At 38.7% G+C, this 23,144-nt stretch overlaps 1 protein-coding gene across 5 annotated transcripts in view; it reads right to left on the minus strand.

Annotated features, from left to right (window-relative positions):
* Nucleotides 1–23,144, minus strand: part of LOC140734441 (phosphatidylethanolamine-binding protein 4) — a 417,588-nt gene that overhangs the window by 246,433 nt on the left and 148,011 nt on the right. For all 5 annotated transcript variants that reach the window (XM_073058416.1, XM_073058380.1, XM_073058398.1 and 2 more), the window contains one exon: nucleotides 22,359–22,457. In XM_073058416.1, coding sequence (XP_072914517.1) covers nucleotides 22,359–22,457 — 99 coding nt within the window. The remainder of the gene's footprint in view (nucleotides 1–22,358; nucleotides 22,458–23,144) is intronic.

Consider the following 23,144-nt stretch of genomic DNA (forward strand, 5'->3'; position numbering starts at 1 on the left):
ATCATCTGCCATCCTCCAGTTAATATTCTTTTTTCCCCCAGGGATAAAGATGCTGACCTGCAAATATATTACTTGAAAGAGAAGAGTTTATCCTGCTTCAGTCATTGAGAACACCTTCCTGGAGCTAGCTGGCATAACCACCTTTGAGATAACCTCTATCCTGAAATGGACATGGAAACGTTATTAAAAGGCTTCTCTAATACACTCATCAATCTATGATAAGGTCTATAACTGCAAGACCCAAGCTGTGTTTATATCTGTCAATGTAATTTTATCAGTTGTTCCCTTATGAATACATTTATTTATCTTGAAGAAGTTTTGTATTTTCGCAATCTTTTTCTGCCCTAGAAATCATTCTAAAATGTAGTGTGCAGCAACTTGGAACTGTCCAATTTTACAGTGTCAGCCTAATAATAAAACATTGTGAAATCAGAAGTGCAAAGTACTTGTTTATTACTTTATTATTTTTCTATCAAAGTCTGGTGAAATTGACCCCAATGTCATTATTGCAAGGATGACTTTTTTATCAAGCTGTATTAAATAATTTAGCAAGAAATAAAATTATCTTGTTTACTTCTATTACCTAATTTACCAACTCAAAAGTAATTAATAGCTTTTGGTGTGACAAGCAAAGAAGAAATAATCTGTTTTTTAATCTCATAGCAGCTCGAAAGAGCTTCACAGCCGATGGATAATACTCTGAAACATAACAATAGAATTTGAGTCAAATCAAATAGCCAATGAGGCACAGGAAGATCCCAGAAAGGTGGGGGGGGGGGTGGGGGGGTGTGTGTGTGTGTGTGTGTGTGTGTGTGTGTGTGTGTGTATGTGTGTGTGCGTGTGCATGCGCGCATATATATAAACACACACGCAACATCCTGAACCAATTCCTGTCACTTGGAGGCAAAGAATGGAGTACATCTTTGATTGCACAGGGATACCGAAAGAAGCCTTGCTTCTAAAGGAGGAAATGTGCAAGAGGTTCTTGCATATTTACTTCTAGGCAGAAAATTATTTGGTCTGGATTTGGAATCTAATAAAATTGGCATCATTGCCCCATTTTTGTATCAGCAATAACATGACTATTGATGACAGAATCAGAATCAGGTTTATTATCACCGGCCTGTGTCGTGAAATTTGTTAACTTAGCAGCAGCAGTTCAATGCAATACATAACAGAAGAGGAGAATAATAATAATAATTAATTAATTAACTACAATAAATATTCTGTATATTGAATAGATTAAAATCATGCAAAAAACCAGAAATAATATATATTAAAAAAGTGAGGTACTGTTCGTGGGTTCAACATCCATTTAGGAATCGGATGACAGAGGGAAAGAAGCTGTTCCTGAAACACTGAGCATGTGTCTTCCATCTTCTGTACCTCCTCCCTGATGGTAACAGTGAGAAAAGGGCATTTCCTGGGTGCTGGAGTTCCTTAATAATGGACGCCGCCCTCTGAGACACCACTCCTTGAAGATGTCCTCGGTACTTTACAGGCTAGTACCCAACTAGCCAACTAAATTTACAGCTCTCTGCAGTTTCTTTCAGTCCTGTGCAGTGGCACCCACCCCCCAAACCAGACAGTGATGCAGCCTATCAGAATGCTCTCCAAGGTACATCTATAGAAGTTTTTGAATGTATTTGACATGCCAAATCTCTTCAAACTCCCAGTGAAGGATAGTCACTGTCTTGCCTTCTTTATAACTGCATTGATATGTTGGGAACGGGTTAAGTCTTCAGAGATCTTGACACCCAGGGAACTTGAAATTGCTCACTCTCTACACTTCTGATCCCTCTATGAGGATTGGTATGTGTTCCTTTATCTTACCCTTCCTGAAGTCCACAATCAGTTCTTTCGTTTTACTAATGTTGAGTGCAAGATTGTTGCTGTGACACCACTCCACTAGTTGGCATATCTAGCTCCTGTATGCTCTCCCATCTCCATCTGAGATTCTACCAGCAATAGTTATATTATCAGCAAATTTACAGATGATATTTGAGCTATGCCTAGCCACACAGTCATGGGTATAGATGGAGCTTAGCAGTGGGCTAAGCACACACCCCTGACGTGCACCAGTCTTGATTGTCAGCAAGGAGGAGATATTATCACCAATCCACACAGATTATGGTCTTCTGGTTAGGAAGTCGATGATCCAATTGCAGAGGGAGATACAGAGGCCCAGGTTCTGTGCAAATGAATAGGCAAGTGTAGTAATTTTACTTTGTAAGTGCCTCTGTTACATATTATCTACAACAAATAAATAAAAATAATGTTTTATCACCACAACCCAATAACCAATGTGTTAAAACCACTACCAGCAAGCTAACCTTGCTGCACTGTTAGACTCCTCAAGCACTTCAATGTGGCCATAGCACTTTTCTAAAATACCCAACCTTTCTCCTGGACAGACCAAAGAATCCAAAGCTGCAATCATATGTTCATGCCGTCTGTGGATGGCAAGAGGACAAGTTCACACTAGAGTTCATTGTCATGGGCATACATATCCAGAGTATACAGTAAATGCCATGAAAATTACATTTTGAAATTGAGAGTTGAGGGGAGTATAGTCCAATGCAGTATTAGTGTTAAACCAAAAATTTGGTCTTTGGCCCATCTAGTCTGCTTCATCATTCAGTCTTGACTTTTTTTTCTAAACTCGTTCTCCCTCTTTTTCCCCATTATTCTTAATGCCTTTACCAAAATAACCTGTCTCTGCCTTAAATACAACCAGTGACTAGACCTGCACAGCCCTCCATGGCAACAAATTCCACAGATTCACCACCATCTGGCTGAAGAAATTCCCCCTTATCTCAGTTTTAAAGGGTCATCCTTTATTCTGAGGCTGTACCTTCAGCCATTCAACTCTCCTAGTAATGGAAACATTCTCTCTACATCCACTCTATCCAACTCTTTCAGTATCCAGTAGGTTTCAATGAGATCCCCCCCCCCCCCCCCTTATTGATAATTTTTTTTTCAGGTCAGTTCAAGAATCTGATGGTAATGGGGAAGAAGCTGTTATTGAATCTTGAGCTGTATTTCTTTAGCTCCTGTGCCTTCTGTCTGATGGCTGTAACAAGAAGGACAAGGCCTGGATCATGGGGTTCTTAGTGATAAATGTTGCTTTCCTGAAACAATATCTCTTGTAAATGTTCTCATTGGTGGGGAGGACTTTAATTATGATGGAACTGGTGAAGTCAACCACTCTCTATAGCCTCTTCCATTCCTGTGCATTCGAGTTTCCATACCAGGCCATGTGGCAGCAGTTAGAATGCTTTCCACTGTACATCTGCAGAAGTTTGGCAGAGTCTTCAATGACATTCTGAATCTCCTGAAACTGGTAATAAAGTAGAAATGCTGGTGGGCCATCCACGTTGTTGGATCTAAGTGCTGGCCCAGCATAGATCATCCAAGATACTGGCACCCAGAAACTTGAAGCTGCTCACCTTGTTCCACCACAGACACGCAATGAGCTCTGGACCTTGTTTACTTAACTCCCAATTTCTGAAGTTCACAATCAATTTGTTGGTTCTGCAGACTTTGAGCACAAGGTTGTTGTTAAAACATCACTCAACCAGCTCACCTGTCTCACTCTTCTATGTCTCCTTGACATTATCCATGATTCTGCCAAAAAAAGTGATGCCATTGGCAAAATTGTTGAGGCACTGGAACTATGCTTAGCTACACCATTGTAGGCATAGAGAGAGCAGAGCAGAAGACTAAGCATGAAGTCCCAAGGTGTGGCTGCGTTGTTAGTCAGCGAGGAGATGAAATTTCAGAACAGCAGTGATTTTGGTCTCCTAGTGAGACCACATTAAACTTCCTGGCCTCGGAATGCCTTTCCAGGTGGTAATAACTGATCTGTGCCATATTTTTCACATTTCTGCAATCCAAACAATGTTGGAATCACAAGGACATTTCTTTTTCTTTCTTCAGGCATCATGAAGAATACTGTGAATATTGTGTGTTTCTTGAGGTTTAGGAGCTAATAGCACATAATGAATGTGCTGTATCAGACTTCCAAAGTCTACATGAATTAAAAAGGCTAACCTTCATATTCTCACAGCCAATGCTATGCATCCCCTGAGACTGCATAATTCCAGACTTGGGGAGTCTGAATTGCCTACCTTATTTCAACCTCCATTTCACTTGAGTAATAGAGGGCTTCTAACCTGTCTTTCTTGGCATCTAAATTAACGTTGTTGGCTTCTGATCTGTCCAACTAGTCAATGTGCTAATCAATATTCAAAATTACAGTTATTTCACTGTGTTGTGCCTAATCCACAGATAGGAATTTACTACAAACATAATTGTGCACCTAATTAGCAGTTTTAAAAATTATACTCTCGAGAATAGGTATTTAAAATGAGTGAAAATGAAACATTGATGCAAATGTTTACAACAGTAAAATTTTATCCAATGCTGCCAATAACAAAGTAAATTCAACAGAAGCTTTTCCTTTGCAATTCTGCTCTTACGTTAAGGAAAAGGATAATAAAAGGAAATATAATGCTCTCCTTACTATTAAATAATCTGCAACAAACATTCCCAGGCAAATAAAAGTGTAGTGAAATTCCTAAAGATGATTTTAATTTATCTCTATAATTACCCTAAATTACCCATTGTTCCTGTGTGACACTTCTATTTTCCTTTTGCATCAGCCATCTTGAAAGTTTACTTAATTTCTTAAGACAGTTCAGGCTGAACAACTATTGTCTTCTTCCTTTGATCTCTGAGCCTTAGGAAATACTTTGACAAAAGTAGCTCAAAGAAGTAAAATAGTACTTATCTTCTGGAATCTCAAATATTGTATCTAAGAGATTTTAGGCCTGGCAAGGGTTTAGAAATGTGTATTCAGGACTAGCTTTCTATCACACTTAGTCAAGTATAGAGTTTACAAAGGGCATACTTCAAACAAGTCGATCGGGAAAGACATATTATGAGGGCCCTACTTATTGGCTGAATTGAACTGGATGTGATTAGCTGTTTCAAAAGTTTTGCTGCAGCTAAAGCCAAGAGCTTCTATCATTGAACATCTAATGATGCAATTAGATCAGGTGCCACACCAAGATATCTGCCTTCCCATCCTTGGGAGTGGTTACCAGATTCAATTGAATGGAGATTCTCAGCCTCTAGATTGGGTGGGAGAAAGGTAAATAATTTTTATTTATTTATTTAATTTGCTTCTGATGTTTTGGTTACTTTTTAATGTTTCAATATGTTTTACTACATATTGTATATGTGCTTCCAGGCCAGTATAGCGATTGAGTGCAGAGTACTTGGGCTTAGATGGAGTTCAGATTTGAACTGACTGTAATCTGATTGCAATATAATTTTATAGTATCTCTCAAATAAGTTTCAAACATCTTATAAATAATCTGTTTAACCGTTTGCTTCTTTATTTTACAAATCAAACACTTTTAATGCTAAGTTTTATTTCAGAAGTTCTGATGCAGCTGGCAAACCTTCAAAACATGACAGGAGAATGCTACTTTGTCAACTTCCATCTCACCTGATTACAGACTCAAAAAGCACAGGTTAAAACTTAATTTGTTTTAAAGATCATGTATTAATACTACACTTATTTATCCTTCAGTCCATAAAAGGGTTCTGTGCAAATACAGCAAATAACTGGAAAAATACAATGTTATCAAAGAGGATCTGAGCTTAAAAAAACTGGGAGGTTATGTCTAGTATTATAGGGAATTGATAAGACCACATCTGGAATACTGTACACAACATTGGTTTCCATATTAAGGAAGTATGTTATTGCTCTGGAAGTAGCTCAGAGAAGGTTTGCCAGATTAATACCTGAAACAAGCCGATCAACTCATGAGGAAACACTAGACAGTCTAAATGTGTCCAGTGGAGATGACTTTATGGAAAAATGCAAGAACTACATCCAGGATAGATGTGGAAGTTTTCCTTTGTATGAAAATCTGGAACCAGTGCTTCCCAGTTAAAAATTAGGAACTCATCAAGGACAGAAATCATACAATTACTTTTCTAACACTAAGTCATGGATCTTTGAAGCCCTTTTCTTCAGAGGTCATTGGAAGCTGTCCTCCAATACTTAAAAGGTAGAAGGAAATAAATTCTTGATAGACAACAGAATGAAAGGTTACTGAAGCAGATATGGTTGTGGAATTCAGATTATAATCAAATCAGCTATGATTGAATTAAATGTTGAAGCAGGCCTGAGGAGCCAAGAGGCCTACCCTTGCTCCTAAATTGTATGTTAGTACATTAACTTGTGCTGCTGGAATTGTAAACTGACTTCAAAATTGAAACTTCTCCAACAATGCATCTAAACCTGCCTAAATGAATTCTTCTAATATTGAGTATTTCTGATATTATGAAATTCTATTCAACCCACCAACAGGCAGTTTTTCAGAGTGACCTGTGGATTATATGACTTTAAAAGACATATCTGATCTGCATCCCCAAATCAATGCTGCTTTCCAAGTATAACTAGCCATCAGATCAAGCTGAGGTATGGCCCCAATATTTGCTATTAGCCACTGCTTAATTATTTTAAATTTAATTCAACTAAAATGGGGCTCAGTTTGATTGTCAACCTTAGTAACTAGTATAGCACTGAACTAGGGTTAAACTCAGGAGAGTAATATATCAGCACCAATCTAAATTGACTTGATTTGGCTTTGAAGATAAATTAACATTTCATCTCCACAATGTGACTATTCCAGTTGATCGGGCTCCTTTATTTCATCATCTCCTGAAACAGAGCCAAATGTTTATCTGCAATTATTGAATGCAACTTGCTGAGTAAAATGTAACATCAAAGAATAAATATGCTAACCAAACTCCTGGCAGCGATATTAAATTGTAACCTGTTCATTGTGCTTTTGTTATTCAATATTCCTGTTATCTTCCACAATGAGTTTTGTAATATAATGTTATGTAGAAATATGACTCACCAATGCTGTTCTTTATATTCTCATCCTCCTCTTCAATGTTCAAAGTTATTATCTTAGCCAGTGCCATTGTTAAAGGCATCAGGTGCAGCAAAACAAAACTCTGATCAAGAATTTTCAGTGTACAATACTCTACCACTTACCAGCCCAAAAATGGCTAAGGGTAAAGAAAATTGATTTCAGAGTACTTCAGCTTGATAGTCACACTAACAAAAATTACTGGGACTTAGACCCCATAACATATGGAAAGCATTTCTGAGTAAATGAAATGGAATTGCCTGTTCAAATCTGGAACAAGTTACTTTACTGGGAATTGTGTGCACCTTGGATTAGGTGAAGCATTTTACAGTTGCTTCCCACAAGGACAGTTTCTAAGGTGTTATCAGCAGATTAGTGACAGTGCAATCAAAGGCTCTGCATAGGACAGGATTTAATTCCCCCACCATTGCTCATAGGCCCTTAGGCACTCAGAGCTGGCACTCGTTTTAGTACTGCTCAAAGTGGCTTACATACACTTCTGGCTCCTCTGGTATATTGCACCTACTCCCCCTCTCAACCTCATTAACTAGGATACCAAGGTCATTTCTTGAAAGACCTGCCCAGTTCAACATCCATCACAGCCATATGAATGACTCCCAACAGGTCAGCTGTCCTTCAAAGGATGGACCATCATTTCCACGAGTATGTGGTACAGCTTTGCTAACCAGTACTTGCTACAATCACTGGGAAAGCAATGCGCATTGCAATGAAAATGCAATCATGCTGTTACATCAAAAGAGTATTGGGATAGCTGATTGTAACAAACTCATAGACTGTCATTTTAGTATCAAGTAGAAGGACTGTTTGGGGTCCTGAATGATGGTGAGGGAAGAGATGTAGGGGCAGATGTAGCACCTGTCACACTTGCAAGGATAAATGCCGGGAAGGAGATCAGTGGGGACGAACAAGTAGGCAAGGGAATCACGAATAGTGTTTGTCACTTTAGTATATCAATTTAATAGAAGAATTCTTAGCATATTCAGTCCACCTGGCATTTAAAATAGCCATAATTAAATCCAATAAGATATTCAATAGGTACTTTTGTTGTGGAGCTTGCTACCAAAGGACTGACTGATGCAATTAGCATTGATGCCTTTAAGATGAAGCTAGATAAATCTATAAAGGAGATATTTTAATTTTAAGGTAAGAGAACTAGATCAAAATTTGTAGAAGTTAAACACTGTGATATGACTAGTTTTCCTGCATGGTCCTCTTCTAAGACCTACCACTGTGCAAGATGTAATACCAATTTTGAATCATTTCAATACCATGACTCAAATTGCCTTGTGAGTTAAAGTCCCCATTGTTATAAAATGTAAGCATTTTAAAATATCTATGATTGCATGTTAATGCAACGACCTCTTGGAACTTTAGCTTGTGCTTACCGATCTTCCTTTAAAAGTATGGTGTAACATGGTTATAAAAAACCTCTGCAATTCTTTGTGTTTTGTTGCACAGCACATATCCAAATCTTAATGAGTATTAATAACTGCTCAAATTAACATCTGTGCATTAAGTACTTTAAACAGACTTTTCGTACTAATCATTACCATATGACCTGCAATTATTTGTGACAGTAAAAACAACATCTGCATCACTTATGTTTTCCTCATGCAAATAAAACTTGGGAATCCATTTAATGTTAGCTTCAACAGACAATAGACAATAGGTGCAGAAGTAGACCATTCAGCCCTTCGAGCCTGCACCACCATTCTGAGATCATGGCTGATCATCTTCTATCAATACCCGGTTCCTGCCTTGTCCCCATATCCCTTGATTACCCTATCCATAAGATACCTATCTAGCTCCTTCTTGAAAGCATCCAGAGAACTGGCCTCCACTGCCTTCCGGGGCAGTGCATTCCAGACCCCCACAACTCTCTGGGAGAAGAAGTTTTTCCTTAACTCTGTCCTAAATGACCTACCCCTTATTCTCAAACCATGCTGTCTGGTACTGGACTCTCCCAGCATCTGGAACATATTTCCTGCCTCTATCTTGTCCAATCCCTTAATAATCTTATATGTTGCAATTAGATCCCCTCTCAATCTCCTTAATTCCAGCGTGTACAAGCCCAGTCTCTCTAACCTCTCTGCATAAGACAGTCCGGACATCCCAGGAATTAACCTTGTGAATCTACGCTGCACTTCCTCTGCAGCCAGGATGTCCTTCCTTAACCCTGGAGACCAAAACTGTACACAATACTCCAGATGTGGTCTCACCAGGGCCCTGTACAAATGCAAAAGGATTTCCTTGCTCTTGTACTCAATTCCCTTTGTAATAAAGGCCAACATTCCATTAGCCTTCTTCACTGCCTGCTGCACTTGCTCATTCACCTTCAGTGACTGATGAACAAGGACTCCTAGATCTCTTTGTATTTCTCCCTTACCTAACTCTACACTGTTCAGATAATAATCTGCCTTCCTGTTCTTACTCCCAAAGTGGATAACCTCACACTTATTCACATTAAATGTCATCTGCCAAGTATCTGCCCACTCACTCAGCCTATCCAAGTCACCCCGAATTCTCCTAACATCCTCATCACATGTCACACTGCCACCCAGCTTAGTATCATCAGCAAACTTGCTGATGTTATTCTCAATGCCTTCATCTAAATCATTGATGTAAATCGTAAACAGCTGTGGTCCCAATACCGAGCCCTGTGGCACCCCACTAGTCACCACCTGCCATTCCAAGAAACACCCATTCACCGTTACTCTTTGCTTTCTATCTGCCAACCAGTTTACTATCCATGTCAATATCTTCCCCCCAATGCCATGAGCTCTGATTTGACCCACCAATCTCCTATGTGGGACCTTATCAAATGCCTTCTGAAAATCGAGGTACACTACATCCACTGGATCTCCCTTGTCTAACTTCCTGGTTACATCCTTGAAAAACTCCAATAGATTAGTCAAGCATGATTTGCGCTTGGTAAATCCATGCTGGCTCGGCCCAGTCCTATCACTGCTATCTAGATATGCCACTATTTCATCTTTAATAATGGACTCTAGCATCTTCCCCACTACTGATGTTAGGGCTGACAGGACGATAGTTCTCTGTTTCCTCCCTCCCTCTTTTCTTAAAAAGTGGGATAACATTAGCCATTCTCCAATCCTCAGGAACTGATCCTGAATCTAAGGAACATTGGAAAATGATTACCAATGCATCCGCAATTTCCAGAGCCACCTCCTTTAGTACCCTACGATGCAGACCATCTGGACCTGGGGGTTTGTCAGCCTTCAGTCCCATCAGTCTACTCCTTGGCCCATCCATACATCTGGGAGATTGCTTGTGTCTTCCCTGTGAAGACAGATCTAAAGTACTTATTAAATTCTTCTGCCATTTCTCTGTTTCCCATAACAATTTCACCCAATTCATTCTTCAAGGGCCCAACATTGTTCTTAACTATCTTCTTTCTCTTCACATACCTAAAAAAGCTTTTGCTATCCTCCTTTATATTCCTGGCTAGCTTGCATTCGTACCTCATTTTTTTCTCCCCGTATTGCCTTTTTAGTTAAGTTCCGTTGTTCCTGAAAAATTTCCCAATCATCTGTCCTCCCACTCACCTTAGCTCTGTCATACTTCCTCTTTTTTAATGCTATGCAATCTCTGACTTCCTTTGTCAACCACTGTGGCCCCTTTCCCCCCTTTGAATCCTTCCTTCTTCGGGGGATGAACTGATTTTGCACCTTGTGCATTATTCCCAAGAATACCTGCTATTGCTGTTCCACTGTCTTTTCTGCTAGGATATCCGTCCAGTTAACTTTGGCCAGCTCCTCCCTCATGGCTCCATAGTCTCCTTTGTTCAACTGCAACACTGACACCTCCGATCTGCCCTTATCCTTCTCAAATTGCAGATAAAAACTTATCATATTATGGTCACTACATCCTAATGGCTCCTTTACTTCAAGATCGCTTATCAAATCCTGTTCATTACACAACACTAAATCCAGAATAGCCTTGTCCCTGGTCAGCTCTCGTACAAGCTGTTCCAAGAATGCATCCCGTAGGCACTCTACAAACTCCCTATCCTGGGGTCCAGCACCAACCTGATTCTCCCAGTTCACCTGCATGTTGAAATCCCCCATAACTACTGTGACATTACCTTTGCCACATGCCAATGTTAACTCCCTATTCAACTTGCACCCAATATCCATGCTACTGCTTGGTGGTCTGTAGACAACACCCATTTGGGTCTTTTTGCCCTTACTGTTCCTCAGTTCTATCCACACAGACTCTACTTCTCCTGATCCTATGTCCCCCCTTGCAAAGGACTGAATCTCATTCCTCACCAACAGGGCCACCCCACCCCCTCTGCCCACATTTCTGTCCCTACGATAGCACATATACCCTCGTACATTCATTTCCCAGGTCTGATCTCCCTGCAGCCATGTCTCCGTTATCCCAACAACATCATAGTTACCCATTCACACCTGAGCTTCAAGCTCATCCGCCTTATTTCTGACACTTTGTGCATTCAGATATAGAATTTTTAGCCCATTTCTCCTCTCTCTGTTTAAATCGCTGCCTATTGTGCTTAACCCAGTTCCCCAAACTCCCATCGGGCTATACACTCCTTGAATTTTGTTGTCCTTCCTAAATTTACTTATTCTTTCTGCACATTTAACTCCATGTTGTGAGAAGGCATTTACGTCGATATTCCACATATTCCACGACAGCAATGCAAAATAATAATAGCAGTAGGTTTTATCTCCAAAGTTGTTCCACTCCACACACAAAGGATCATCGATAGTGATCTTCAACGAATATCCTTTCAACTCAAGTGGTACCACACCCGAATTCAGCTACAGAACATCCCAAAGTGGTGGCCACAGGATACTCAAACGGAAACCACGTATGGATTATCACCAACCGTAGCTTATCACAACGGGGACCATCTTCAAGGGAACTCCCACCCAGGCATACCAGTAGATTCCACAAGGTTACCCCAATCACACAATGTGATAACCTCTAATCCAGTTCCACAACCTATGAAGTAACTCCAACAGTGATTTGCCACAGGGGTGCCTTCTTCAGTGAAATACCACACCCAGACAAGGGTAAACACACCAGTGGTATTCACAAAGGTTTCCCCCTCACCAGAGAACCCACTCCTGTGAATTAACTATGTGACAATCACACTTTCGTATTCGAATGTAATCAAACTCACCCTTACGGGCTACTTGGAGAGAGAGTCCAAACAGTGATCTCTTTGTCACTAGGTTTCTTCTATTTCAAACCTTTCTCTCCTCTCTGCAAAATTCTTCTAGTTGCAGCACTTACAATATTAAATCAACTGGATCACAGACTTAATCAGGGTGGAAATGGTAGAGACAAAATGCCATGGGTGTGTACTTTGTTTATAAACGTAAGTAGAGTTCAGGGAAAACTCGGGCAAATGCTAGAATCTTCCAATAAGAATGATGTCCTGTAGTCCAGAACACGTTCCTTCAAGTGATTGTCAATGTTAGGTTCAAAATTATCTATACTTAAAGAGTAAGCGACATTTAAAGTTAAAGAGCAACAAGCAATATCAAAACAAAATGGGCGCGATTCCTTTGAGTAGCCTTTGAATTGCTAAACTGAACTGCATTCAAAGAGCCAGAGAGAAGAACCTGTACGTATGGTTCTCTATTGTGGACTGGGAGTGGGAATCATGGTTGGGAAAAGGAGTAGGGAGAGGGGAGGGAGTGGAAAGCACCAGAGGGGCATTCTGTAATGATCATTAAACCAATTGTTTGGAATCAAATTACTTTGCCTGGTGTCTCAGGGCTGGGTGTGTCAGCACCCGCACCAATGCCTGCCGCGGCACGCCCCTGCCTCCTGTCTCACTCTTCCCATGGCACTCCATCCTCACCATTCCTAATATCCTTTGTTTCCATCAGATTTAGCATAAAACATAGAAATATACAGCATATTACCGGTCCTTTGGCCCACAGTGTTGTACTGACCATGTAATCTACTCTAGAAGCTGCCTAGAATTTCCCTACCACATAGCGCTCTATTTCCCTAAGCACCATGCATCCATCAATAGAATCTTTTAAAATCCCTGTTGTGTCCACCTCTACCACCTTTGCTGGCAGTACTTTCCATGCAGCCACTACTCCGTGTGTGAAAAACTTACCTCTGACATCCCCTCAGTACCTACTCTGTTTCAATGTCTGGTGTTGGGCATACAAATAAGATGAAAAGTCCCAACAGAATTAACTAAGTAGGGTCTCAATGCTAGGGATACTGGACAGGAAGAGAATGCTGGGAGAGCTTGATTATCATTCCAGTAAACTTGGAGTATTTTCTGAAGATAGCATTAATGCCTTGAAATGCCAGCTGGCAGTTCACATCTCAGAAACTATATAAGAGAGCAGGGATTACTGCTGTCTGGAAGATCACGAGTTTAAGTCTGAAGTCTTGATCTTCAAATATCCATTTTCCTCAGTCAACCACTACTGGTATTGGCAGCAGATACTACATGGGTACCAAAATAACTAATTAATTAAGACAGCTTGGGCATATTGATTGTAAATAATAACTGTTGACAGCATAATAAAACTTGAAATCTCTATCAAGATTGCAAATTCATTTCATTACACATTCTCCATTGTAATTAACTTTGTTTTCTATTTCTCCATTACAAATGTAAAAGATTTGTTCATGAACAGATTACTTTCTGGATATGTTAGTACAATAGTTGTCAAATTCAGATTTATAGAGGTGATGTAATTGCTGCAGTTATTTTACATTACATTTGCTTTAGTCCAGCTGTAGAGAATGTGGACCGCAGTGCGAAGTACACTGGATTCCTTGAAATCTTACAGTGATTGCTGTGAGGCAAACACATTGCAATATTGTCTATACACTGTAAGACAAAGGACTTGAAAGAGGTAGCAGACTCATTTTTAAGACATCACTAAGAAAACCAGCTATCAAAATAATGGAATCCCTTTTTATTAACTTATACACTGCCTGGCATTAAGAATTGATTCTGGGCAATTTTGAAATTGATGCCTCGCTCTTATATTACAGTTTCTCCTCCAAAGATATCTGGGCTATCTCTAATTATCTTACCAGAAAAGTTAGTACACATACCTCTTTTATATCCTCCAATATGCCCACCATTGCTGCCCCTTATGAGTAGTAACTTCTCCTGTGCCTTTTCCTCACCATTCTAATCTTGTACATCTCTCAGAAGTTAATACTGCCCATCTTCTTCACACTCCACTTACTGTTTCAATCTCTACCGTAATTACACCATCAGCTGCAGCATGTATTTTCACTTGCAAACAACCTTGCCATCCATCGACTCATCGTAGATAATTACCTTAATAGAAATCAGGCAATTGGAAAGCACAGGCAGGCTGTCTCCCATGACTTTGCTTTTTTTAAAAAACCATTTACCATTAATAATCTAAAGTGTCTGTTGATATGCATTAGTATGCCTCTCAATTTCCAATTGCAAATGAATGCTAACAACTTTTTTGATCATTATGGAGTGACACAGTGGCACAATTATTAGATCTTCTGCCTCACAATATCAGAGATCCTTGTTCAACCATGAGCTCTATCGCTATCTTATGGAGTTGCACATTCTCCCTGTATGGCATGGATTTCCATCAGATACTCTGGTTACCTCCCATATACTAAAGACAGGGATTGATAAGTTAATTAGACCCCATCAATAGCCCTTCAGTTGAGAAAAGTAATAAAAACATGGGGAGAATTAAAAAGATTGATTAAAGTAGAATTGATATAGTGGTTGATGCTGATAGGCTAATGATAAAGAGATTAGAGATTAGCTTTACTTTTCACATGTACAGCTTAAGAGAATGCCAGTATATATAGAAGCCATATACACATATGATGCACAAGAACATAGAATATAATAATCCAAGCCCTTCGGCCTCCATTTAAATGCTAACCATTTAACCTACTCCAAGATCAATCTAACCTTGCCCTCCTACATAGCCCTGGATTTTTCCTAGCATCCATGTGCCTACCTAAGAGTTATTTTAAATGTCCCTAATGTATCAGCCCCTACCACCACCCAGACAGGGCATTCCACAATCTATATAAAAAACTTATGTCTGACATCCCTCCTGTACCTTCCTGTACTCCCTTTAAAATTATGTTTCCTCGTTTTAGCAATTTCTGAACTATGAGAAAGTGCTTTTGTTGTTATAGACAAAAAGGATATTTTCATTCCCTTTTTGTAATTTCGTCCCCAGCCTCGGTTTGTTACCTACTCCAAATGAGTCAGACATACAAAAACAATCATTGTGTGGGAAATAATGGCCACAAATCTTTGTGTTACAAGTCTCTGCATCTCCCACCTCAAGGTCTTGTATATGTGCATACACACACATTATAAATACATTGTTTATGACTCTCAAGCACAGCATTATAGAAAGGATGCTTCACCTGAAAGCAGACTGACAGAATGACAGACTAGCTTTGATGTCACTTTACTAGTGTGATCTCTGTTGCTTGGATACAGAAGACTGTTTCAAATGAGGTGCATGTTTACAGTCTTCTGATTGCATTTATACTGGAGTCAAGCTGGCAAGCAGGAGAATCTATTTTATGCTCAGAATTAATTTCCAATTTAAAAATTAGGATAAACAATCACGGACGTTAAATGTATCTTTTAGTACATTTTGAAAATAATTCCAAACAGGTGATAAGAGTGTTTTGCTGCCCTCACAATTTTAACACAGAGTAGGTTTACTTTTAGTGGACCCATTTTATAACAAAATGTAATTAATTGACAATAAATCTCAACTGAATCGTGTTCAAGTAAAATGAGTCTTAGCACCAGATTATTGCAGACCATCACTAGGAATGGTAATACCCCAGAACTTTTATTTCTTTTGAGAAATTCCCTCACCTTCAGGATTCAACAAATATACAAAGTGAGGAGAGTGTCCGATACTTGATTTGTCCATTCCTTTTACTAACACACCTATCACAACACATGATTAAAATTCATCTTCACTTTGATGTTGCAACTTTTACACTTTGTATGTGTAGCTGATTATCAGACTATTACTCAAAAGTACAAATCTAACAAAAATATATAACATCCATTGGACCCAAACGTGATACATCCAAAATATACTAAATAAAAAATAAGTACTTTCTAAAAATATTTATGCATTGAAAAATGCGCAACAGAAAATTGTACTTTCACAGTGCACTAAACCTACCCGATTTAATACCAGGAATCTTAACTAGATCTATCTTGTAATTTACTCAAGGCTACCAAAGAAATATCTTCAAGTTCAAGTTTATCATTATCTGAGTGCATGCATACATCAAACAAAACAAAGTTCCTCTGTCTTCACCGTTGGTTAGAGCCGGAGGGGCCGCTGCATCCATGCACGCCTCCATCTTTGTGGACAGCTAAGAAGCTATGCCATATTCCAATGATTGGAATATTTATTTATTTTATTTATTAAGTGATACAGCACTTAATAAAGTAGGCCCTTCCAGCCCTTTGAGCATGCTGTCCCAGCAACTGCCGACAAACCGATTAACCTAACCTAATTACGGGACAATTTGAAATGACCAATTAACCTAACTGGTATTTCTTTAGACTGTGGAAGGAAACAGGAGGACCAGGAGAAAACCCACACATTCCATGGGGAGTGTACAATTCATAGATGCTGAAGGGAATGAATTTCAGGCTGAAGAATGCTTTATCATAAATTCTGTCAAGTATCTTTAGTGCTGTTGGAGCTGTACTCTCCAGACCAATGAAGCATATTCATCACACTCCTATAGTGTCTTGTTGATAGTGCAAAAGCTTTGAGAGCCATTCCCCAAATAATGTGACCTGCCATTAAGTTTCTATCAATGTTAGATATATACATTGAGGGTGTTAGTTGGGAGATAGAAATGGATATAATGCTGTTGAATGATAAGGAGAAGTTGATATAGAGTTGTGAATTAGATTTAACACAGTACTAACACCAGTAAATAATCCCACTCCTAATTTTAAGATGCAGAAAGTTCTTTTGCAAAACAACTGAAGTGACCTTTGTAACACTGTTGATGAAAAAGCAGTGACAGAGCTTTTTTCATCTCTGTATCTATTCTAATATTAAACTACCGGTACTTATTTCTGCTTCTGTAACATTGCTTGCTTGCTTCTCGTGTGCCTCAGCTCAGAAGCTACTGAAATCCCAATTAATGGCCTTGTTGTCTGTTTACTTACCCATTCAATTCTCATGAACAAGCTTTTAAAAATTAATATAGCTATTCTTTTTTGGTTCCAGAGCTCAAACATTATATGTTAATTCTGTGAGTCATGCCAAAATTCCATGTGTGGTTACAGACATTCATAGTGTTGTAAACACAATATGCACAGGATATTTCTACGAAATGATTATCATATTATAGTAGCTTCTAGAGAAAATATTCACAGGAATAGAAATGTCCATATGCTCACAATGTTCCTTTTTTGAATACATTAATAATCCACATGATTAATCCACTTTAAACACAAATACATTTTCAGAGAATCAAACAATTGTTATTGAAAAGGAGTTAATTTGCCCTACTGAGACCATACTGACAAACCAGTTAGCACCATTACCTCTCCATCTCTGTAGCCCAGCTAATTTTTTTTTTCTATTTAAATATTCAAGTAAATTTTTTTGAAAAACCATTATCGAATCTGCTTCCCTCACTTTCGTAGTGATTTCCAGATCATCAATGCCATTGCATGAAGATGTCTTGTTTCCTCAAACGCTTTGTTTATTTTTGCCGAGCGTAATGACTCTGCATGATTTTTATATTTTGCCAATGGAAACAGGCACTGTTAATCCACTTTGTCCAGATCTTTCATGATTTTGAACCCTTCTACCAGTTTGCTACTCTTCACAGAGAGTATCTTCAAGCCTTAACACAGACATCCACATTGCAGCTCTGCAAATCTTTCAGACTGCTAATCTACAATCATCATTCACTGCATAACCTATTAAGCAACCTATGGAATATTCATAAATTTGGTGGACTGATACCAGAAGAAAACAAGGACTACCCTATATTTTTTTATCCTTAGTATAACCATAGCAAGGCCGAAGAATGCATTTCAGTGTTTCAATATTACTGTATTCCGTTCCTTGCTTTATACCCATTTCTCTGCTTACGATGCTCAGGGTTCCATTTGTCCTTACAAATACTTCCTCAGTTTGTCCAACCAATTCTATTAATTTACACACGTTGTGATAGCACTCTCTTCAGAGAAGTAGTCTGTATTTATCTGTTTGTTTTTATTTCAAACTCAACATTATTAAAACCAGTATTTATTGCCAATTCCTTGTATCATTCCCACATTCTTCCTAGCAAAACATATCACTTTACACTTAATATTAAGTTTTAACTCGACTTCTCATTCTATTTCACAAGATACTTTCTTATTGAAATGTACAACTGTGCTCTTACAGGTCTAATCTTCTCAAATTTTTGAAATGGAGCCCAGTACATGTAAGCCTAGGCCAATGACATACATCAGGGAAAGCCAGCAGGATTGTAGTGGACATCCCATTTTGGAAAGGAAAGCTATTTGATCTCTATAGCATATAAAAGAGGCAACAATTTTCCTGTAAAAACTGAAGCTCTGCAATTTGGGCTGGGAAGATCTGCAACCACCAAAAATAATTAAAAGAAGGGATCAGTAATATCATTCAGGAGTGACATGGGCTGCAACTGAAGACTCCAGCTACAGATTTGAATTTTTATTACTATCTGCCTGGTTCTCAGAGCACAGCCAATGCTTGGACTGTGTCCTCACCTAACGCTGAGCACAGTAATCGCCCAATGACCATAAGGTATAGAAGAAGAATCTGGCCATTCAGCCCAGCAAAATTACTCCACCATTCAATCATGGCTGATTATATCATCCCTCTTAATACTATTCTCCTGCATTCTGCCTTTAACCTTTGACGCCTTTACTGTCAAACTCAGCTTTAAATATACCCAATGACTCGGTCTCCACAGCCAATTAGGCAATGAATTCCACAGAATTCCACTGGCTAGAGAAATTCCTCCTCCATTCTATTCTAAAGGGATGTTCTTCTTTTCTGAGGCTGTACCCTGGACTCCTCCATTGCAGCAAAAAACCTCTCCATGTCCACTCTATCTAGGCCTTTCAATATTTAATAGGTTTCAATGTGATCCCCTCTCATTCTACTAAACTCCAGCAATTACAGACCTAGACCATCAAACAGTCCTCATACATTAACCCATTCATTCCCAGGATCATTCTTGTGAAATCCTCTGGATCCTCTTCAGTGCTTTTATATTCAAGTTCTCTCAAAATGAATGCTAACATCGCATTTGCCTACCTTACCACTGACTCAGCCTGCAAGTTAACATTAGGGAATCCTGCCCAAGGACTTCTAAGTTCCTCTACACCTCTGATTTCTGAATTTGTCCCAATTTAGAAAATAGTCTATACCTTAATTCCGTTTAAGCATGACCATACATTTCAATGTGCTGTATTCCATCTACTACTTGTTTGCCCATTCTCTTAAACTGTCTAAATAACTCCATCTGCAGACTCACTGCTTCCTCAACACCGCATGCCCCTTCACCTACCTTTGTATCATCCACAAACTTGGCCATGAAGCCATCAATTCCATTATCCAAATCATTGATATATAACATGAAAAGAATCAGTCCCAACATCAATCCATGCAGAACACCACCAGTATCAAGCAGGTGATCAGAAAAGACCCTCTTCATTCCCACTCTTTGCCACCTGCCAGTCAGCCAATCTTCTATCCATATTTCCTGCAATACCGCGGGCTCTTGTTTAGTAGCCTCATGTGCAGAACCTTGTCAAAGGCCTTCTGAAAATCCAAGTAAACAACATCCACTCTCTCTCCTTTGTCTATCCTGCCCATTAACACCTCAAAGAAATGGACCAGGGTTGACTAATGTTGAATCAGAACACCAGGCTCCAGTCTGGTCTGGCCAGTCCCTCACTGCTACCAATTCCAATTTCAAAGAACTCTTTAAAAGAGACATTACAAGCATGATTTTTTGAACTATCATCTTTGCCCAACCTTCCAGATTTTACAGATACATGAACTTGAGATAAAGCTGATGCTTGAAAAATATAGTTTCTGAGGATAGACAGCTAAACAATTTCTCATCCTAATTCACGGACTAGGAAACATTTACCCTCTGGGATATCCACACAAAGTGTGAAAGGCTAGCATTTTGGAGAAAACACTTTTTTATAAATTTCATTCAGAGAAGTCTACAGACTTACTTTTGAAGTTTACTGGTCAGATTTTAAAAAAACACAGCCTTTTAAATTTAATAAATAGTCCTGAAGGAGAATCTCAGCCTGAAACATCAACTGTTTGGTTATTTCCACATAGGTCTTCCTAGCCTGCTGAGTTCTTCCAGCATTTTCCGTATTTTGATTTGTATTAAAGTTAATATCTTCTTTTTCACTTACTTATATCATTTCAAACAACATCAACGGTTACAGGAGACAATTTAGTCCATCTAGTCTGTGCTGATCTCAGGACCATGTGCTTTTGGTGTCACAAAAGCACCTGCATGAAAGAAAATCTGCCTCTTATTGTTGAAATTCAAAAGAGTTATAGAAAAGTACAGCACAGAGACTGGTTATTTATACCATTTGAACTCCTACTCCCATCGATCTGCACCAGGACCACAGCCCTCCATACCCCTAACATCCATGTACCTACCCAACTTCTCTTAAACATTGAAATTCAGCTTGCATGCAGCTCTTGCTGGCAGCTTGTTAAATATCCTCATGACCCTCTGAGTGAAAATGTTTCACCCCATGTTCCCCTTAAGCTTTTCACCTTTCACCCTTAACCCACGATCTCTAGTTGTAGTCTCACCAACCTCAGTTAGAAAAGCTTGCCTGCATTTACCCTATCTATACCCCTCATAATTTTGTATACCTCTATCAAATCTCACAATCTTCTATGTTCCAATGAATAAAGTCCTAACCTAGTCAATTTTTTCCTCATAAATCAAGTCCTCCATACCTGGCAACATCCTTATCAATTTTCTCTGTACTCTTTCAATCTTATTTTCATCTTTTCTGTCGGTAGGTAACCAAAACTGCACACAATACTCCAAATTAGGCCTCGCCAATATCTTATACAACTTCAACATATCTCCTATACTCAATATTTGATTTTGATTTATGAAGACCAATGTGCCCAAAGCTTTCCACCTACCATTTTTCACCCCATTTTTCCAGTTGGTCTTTCTGCCATAATAGACTTCCTTAATATCTACTACACTCCCAGTCTTGGTATCATCCACAAATTTGCTAATCTAGTCATCCACATTATAATTCAGATCATTGATATTGCTGAAAACAGCAACTGACATAGCACCAGTCCCTGTGGCACTCCACTAGTCACAGGCCTCCAGTCAGAGAGGCAACCAATTACTGAATTTTGGCAACCATGCCTTGGTGAATAACAGCCTACATGTTTCACCAATCTAAATAATATCAAATTTCTACTTCATGTTCAAAGCCAAGTTCTTATCCATGTAGTTAATTTTTCTTTTTATTTCATGGTCTTTAGCTTTGCTGATGAACCTACTTTGTGACATTTTAACCACAAAAATTCAACTACTAGCTTCAGAAAATTAAAGTCAACTGGTCAAAAATGCCGTTTCATACATAAGCAATTAGAAGTTAGATATCAATTCATTGTACACCTCTCTATTCCAGGGTTAAAACCACTAATGATGTTATGCAGAGGAGTTCTGACATGGGTGTCTCACTGTGTGATGTTATCTGACTGGAAGAGTTTCAATAACTACACAGATTTATTAACAATATCAAATAGATCACCACTGTTACACACTGGATAAATGCATCATACATTAAGACAAAATACAGGGACAAATTCATATTTCCTCAAAACATAGTAGGAGCCATTTTGCACGTCAAGGGTTATGTCAGCTCTAACAGCTATCTCATTCCCCACTAATTTTGCCTCTGATCTATATTTTCTTTGTCCTATCAGATCCTACCACCTATCTCTACACTCGGAGCAATTTGGTGTGGCCAGTTAACTTAACTTGCATATTTTTGAGATGTGGGAAGAAGGCACTGCACCCAGAGGAAACTCATGTAGTTTTGCCTGTTCTTCTATGCAAACTCCACACAGAGGTCAGTATTGAGCCTGGATCACAGGCGTACGAGTCAGCAGCTTCACTACCTATGCTACAGATCAGAATTTGAAACTGCTATTTCAAAGTTTAGCAGGTGACCAAGTTGCTATAAACTAATGAACACAGGTATAAAAATCAACTATCAAAAACAGGATATAATGAAATAATTTCACCACATCATTATCATCGGATATTACTTACATGTATATTAGTCACCAGCCAATGTCTCCAGTGACGGAATACAGGATTGCTCTTGCTTGGAGCATCAGGATCCACCATTATCAGCACATACATCATGCCCTGTTCAAGAAACAATGGGATACAATGAAAAGATCCTGCTTTATAACAAACTCATCACGAGTCACTAAATTGCAATCCTATGACTCAAACACTAAAGTTAACAGGACCGGATGAACCACCATAATCAACGGAGCAAATAAGTGTTTTTTTTAAACTGATGAAGTACCGTAGTCTGAGAATATCAAAATAAATGAATGGGTGTAGCGATAAGAATAGATTTATATTGCAATGTCATTTGCAGAATTTGCATGTAACCATTATAATAAATAATAAGCTTATCATGTCTCATAAGAATCATAAATCCATGCTGCCTTCTTGATCTGCAGCTCACTTTCCATCAGCCTGTCCAAAAGAAAAGTAAATCTCCAAATATCTAAGAAAATAATGAAATAAATAGTGTTTTCAAGCAGATAATCCAATTCTGGATTCAGAAATGTAATGGTTTAAAAATAATAATGTAATGTTCATTAACAAGCCTATAGTTGACCTTTCAAAGGAATAAGAGTAATTCTTGCAATTAAGGACACTTTAATTTTAGCTTGTTTGCAAAGGTCTGAAAGGCACCCTTTCTCTACATTGCCATTTCTTTTTAAATATATCCTATATTTACTCAGAACAGTCAAAGAATTTATATTTCAAGTTGGATTTTGTCAGTTTTACCTTCCCTCCACCCAATGATAAAATGCC

The sequence above is a fragment of the Hemitrygon akajei genome, chromosome 1 (assembly GCF_048418815.1).
Source record: "Hemitrygon akajei chromosome 1, sHemAka1.3, whole genome shotgun sequence".
NCBI classification, from domain to species: domain Eukaryota; kingdom Metazoa; phylum Chordata; class Chondrichthyes; order Myliobatiformes; family Dasyatidae; genus Hemitrygon; species Hemitrygon akajei.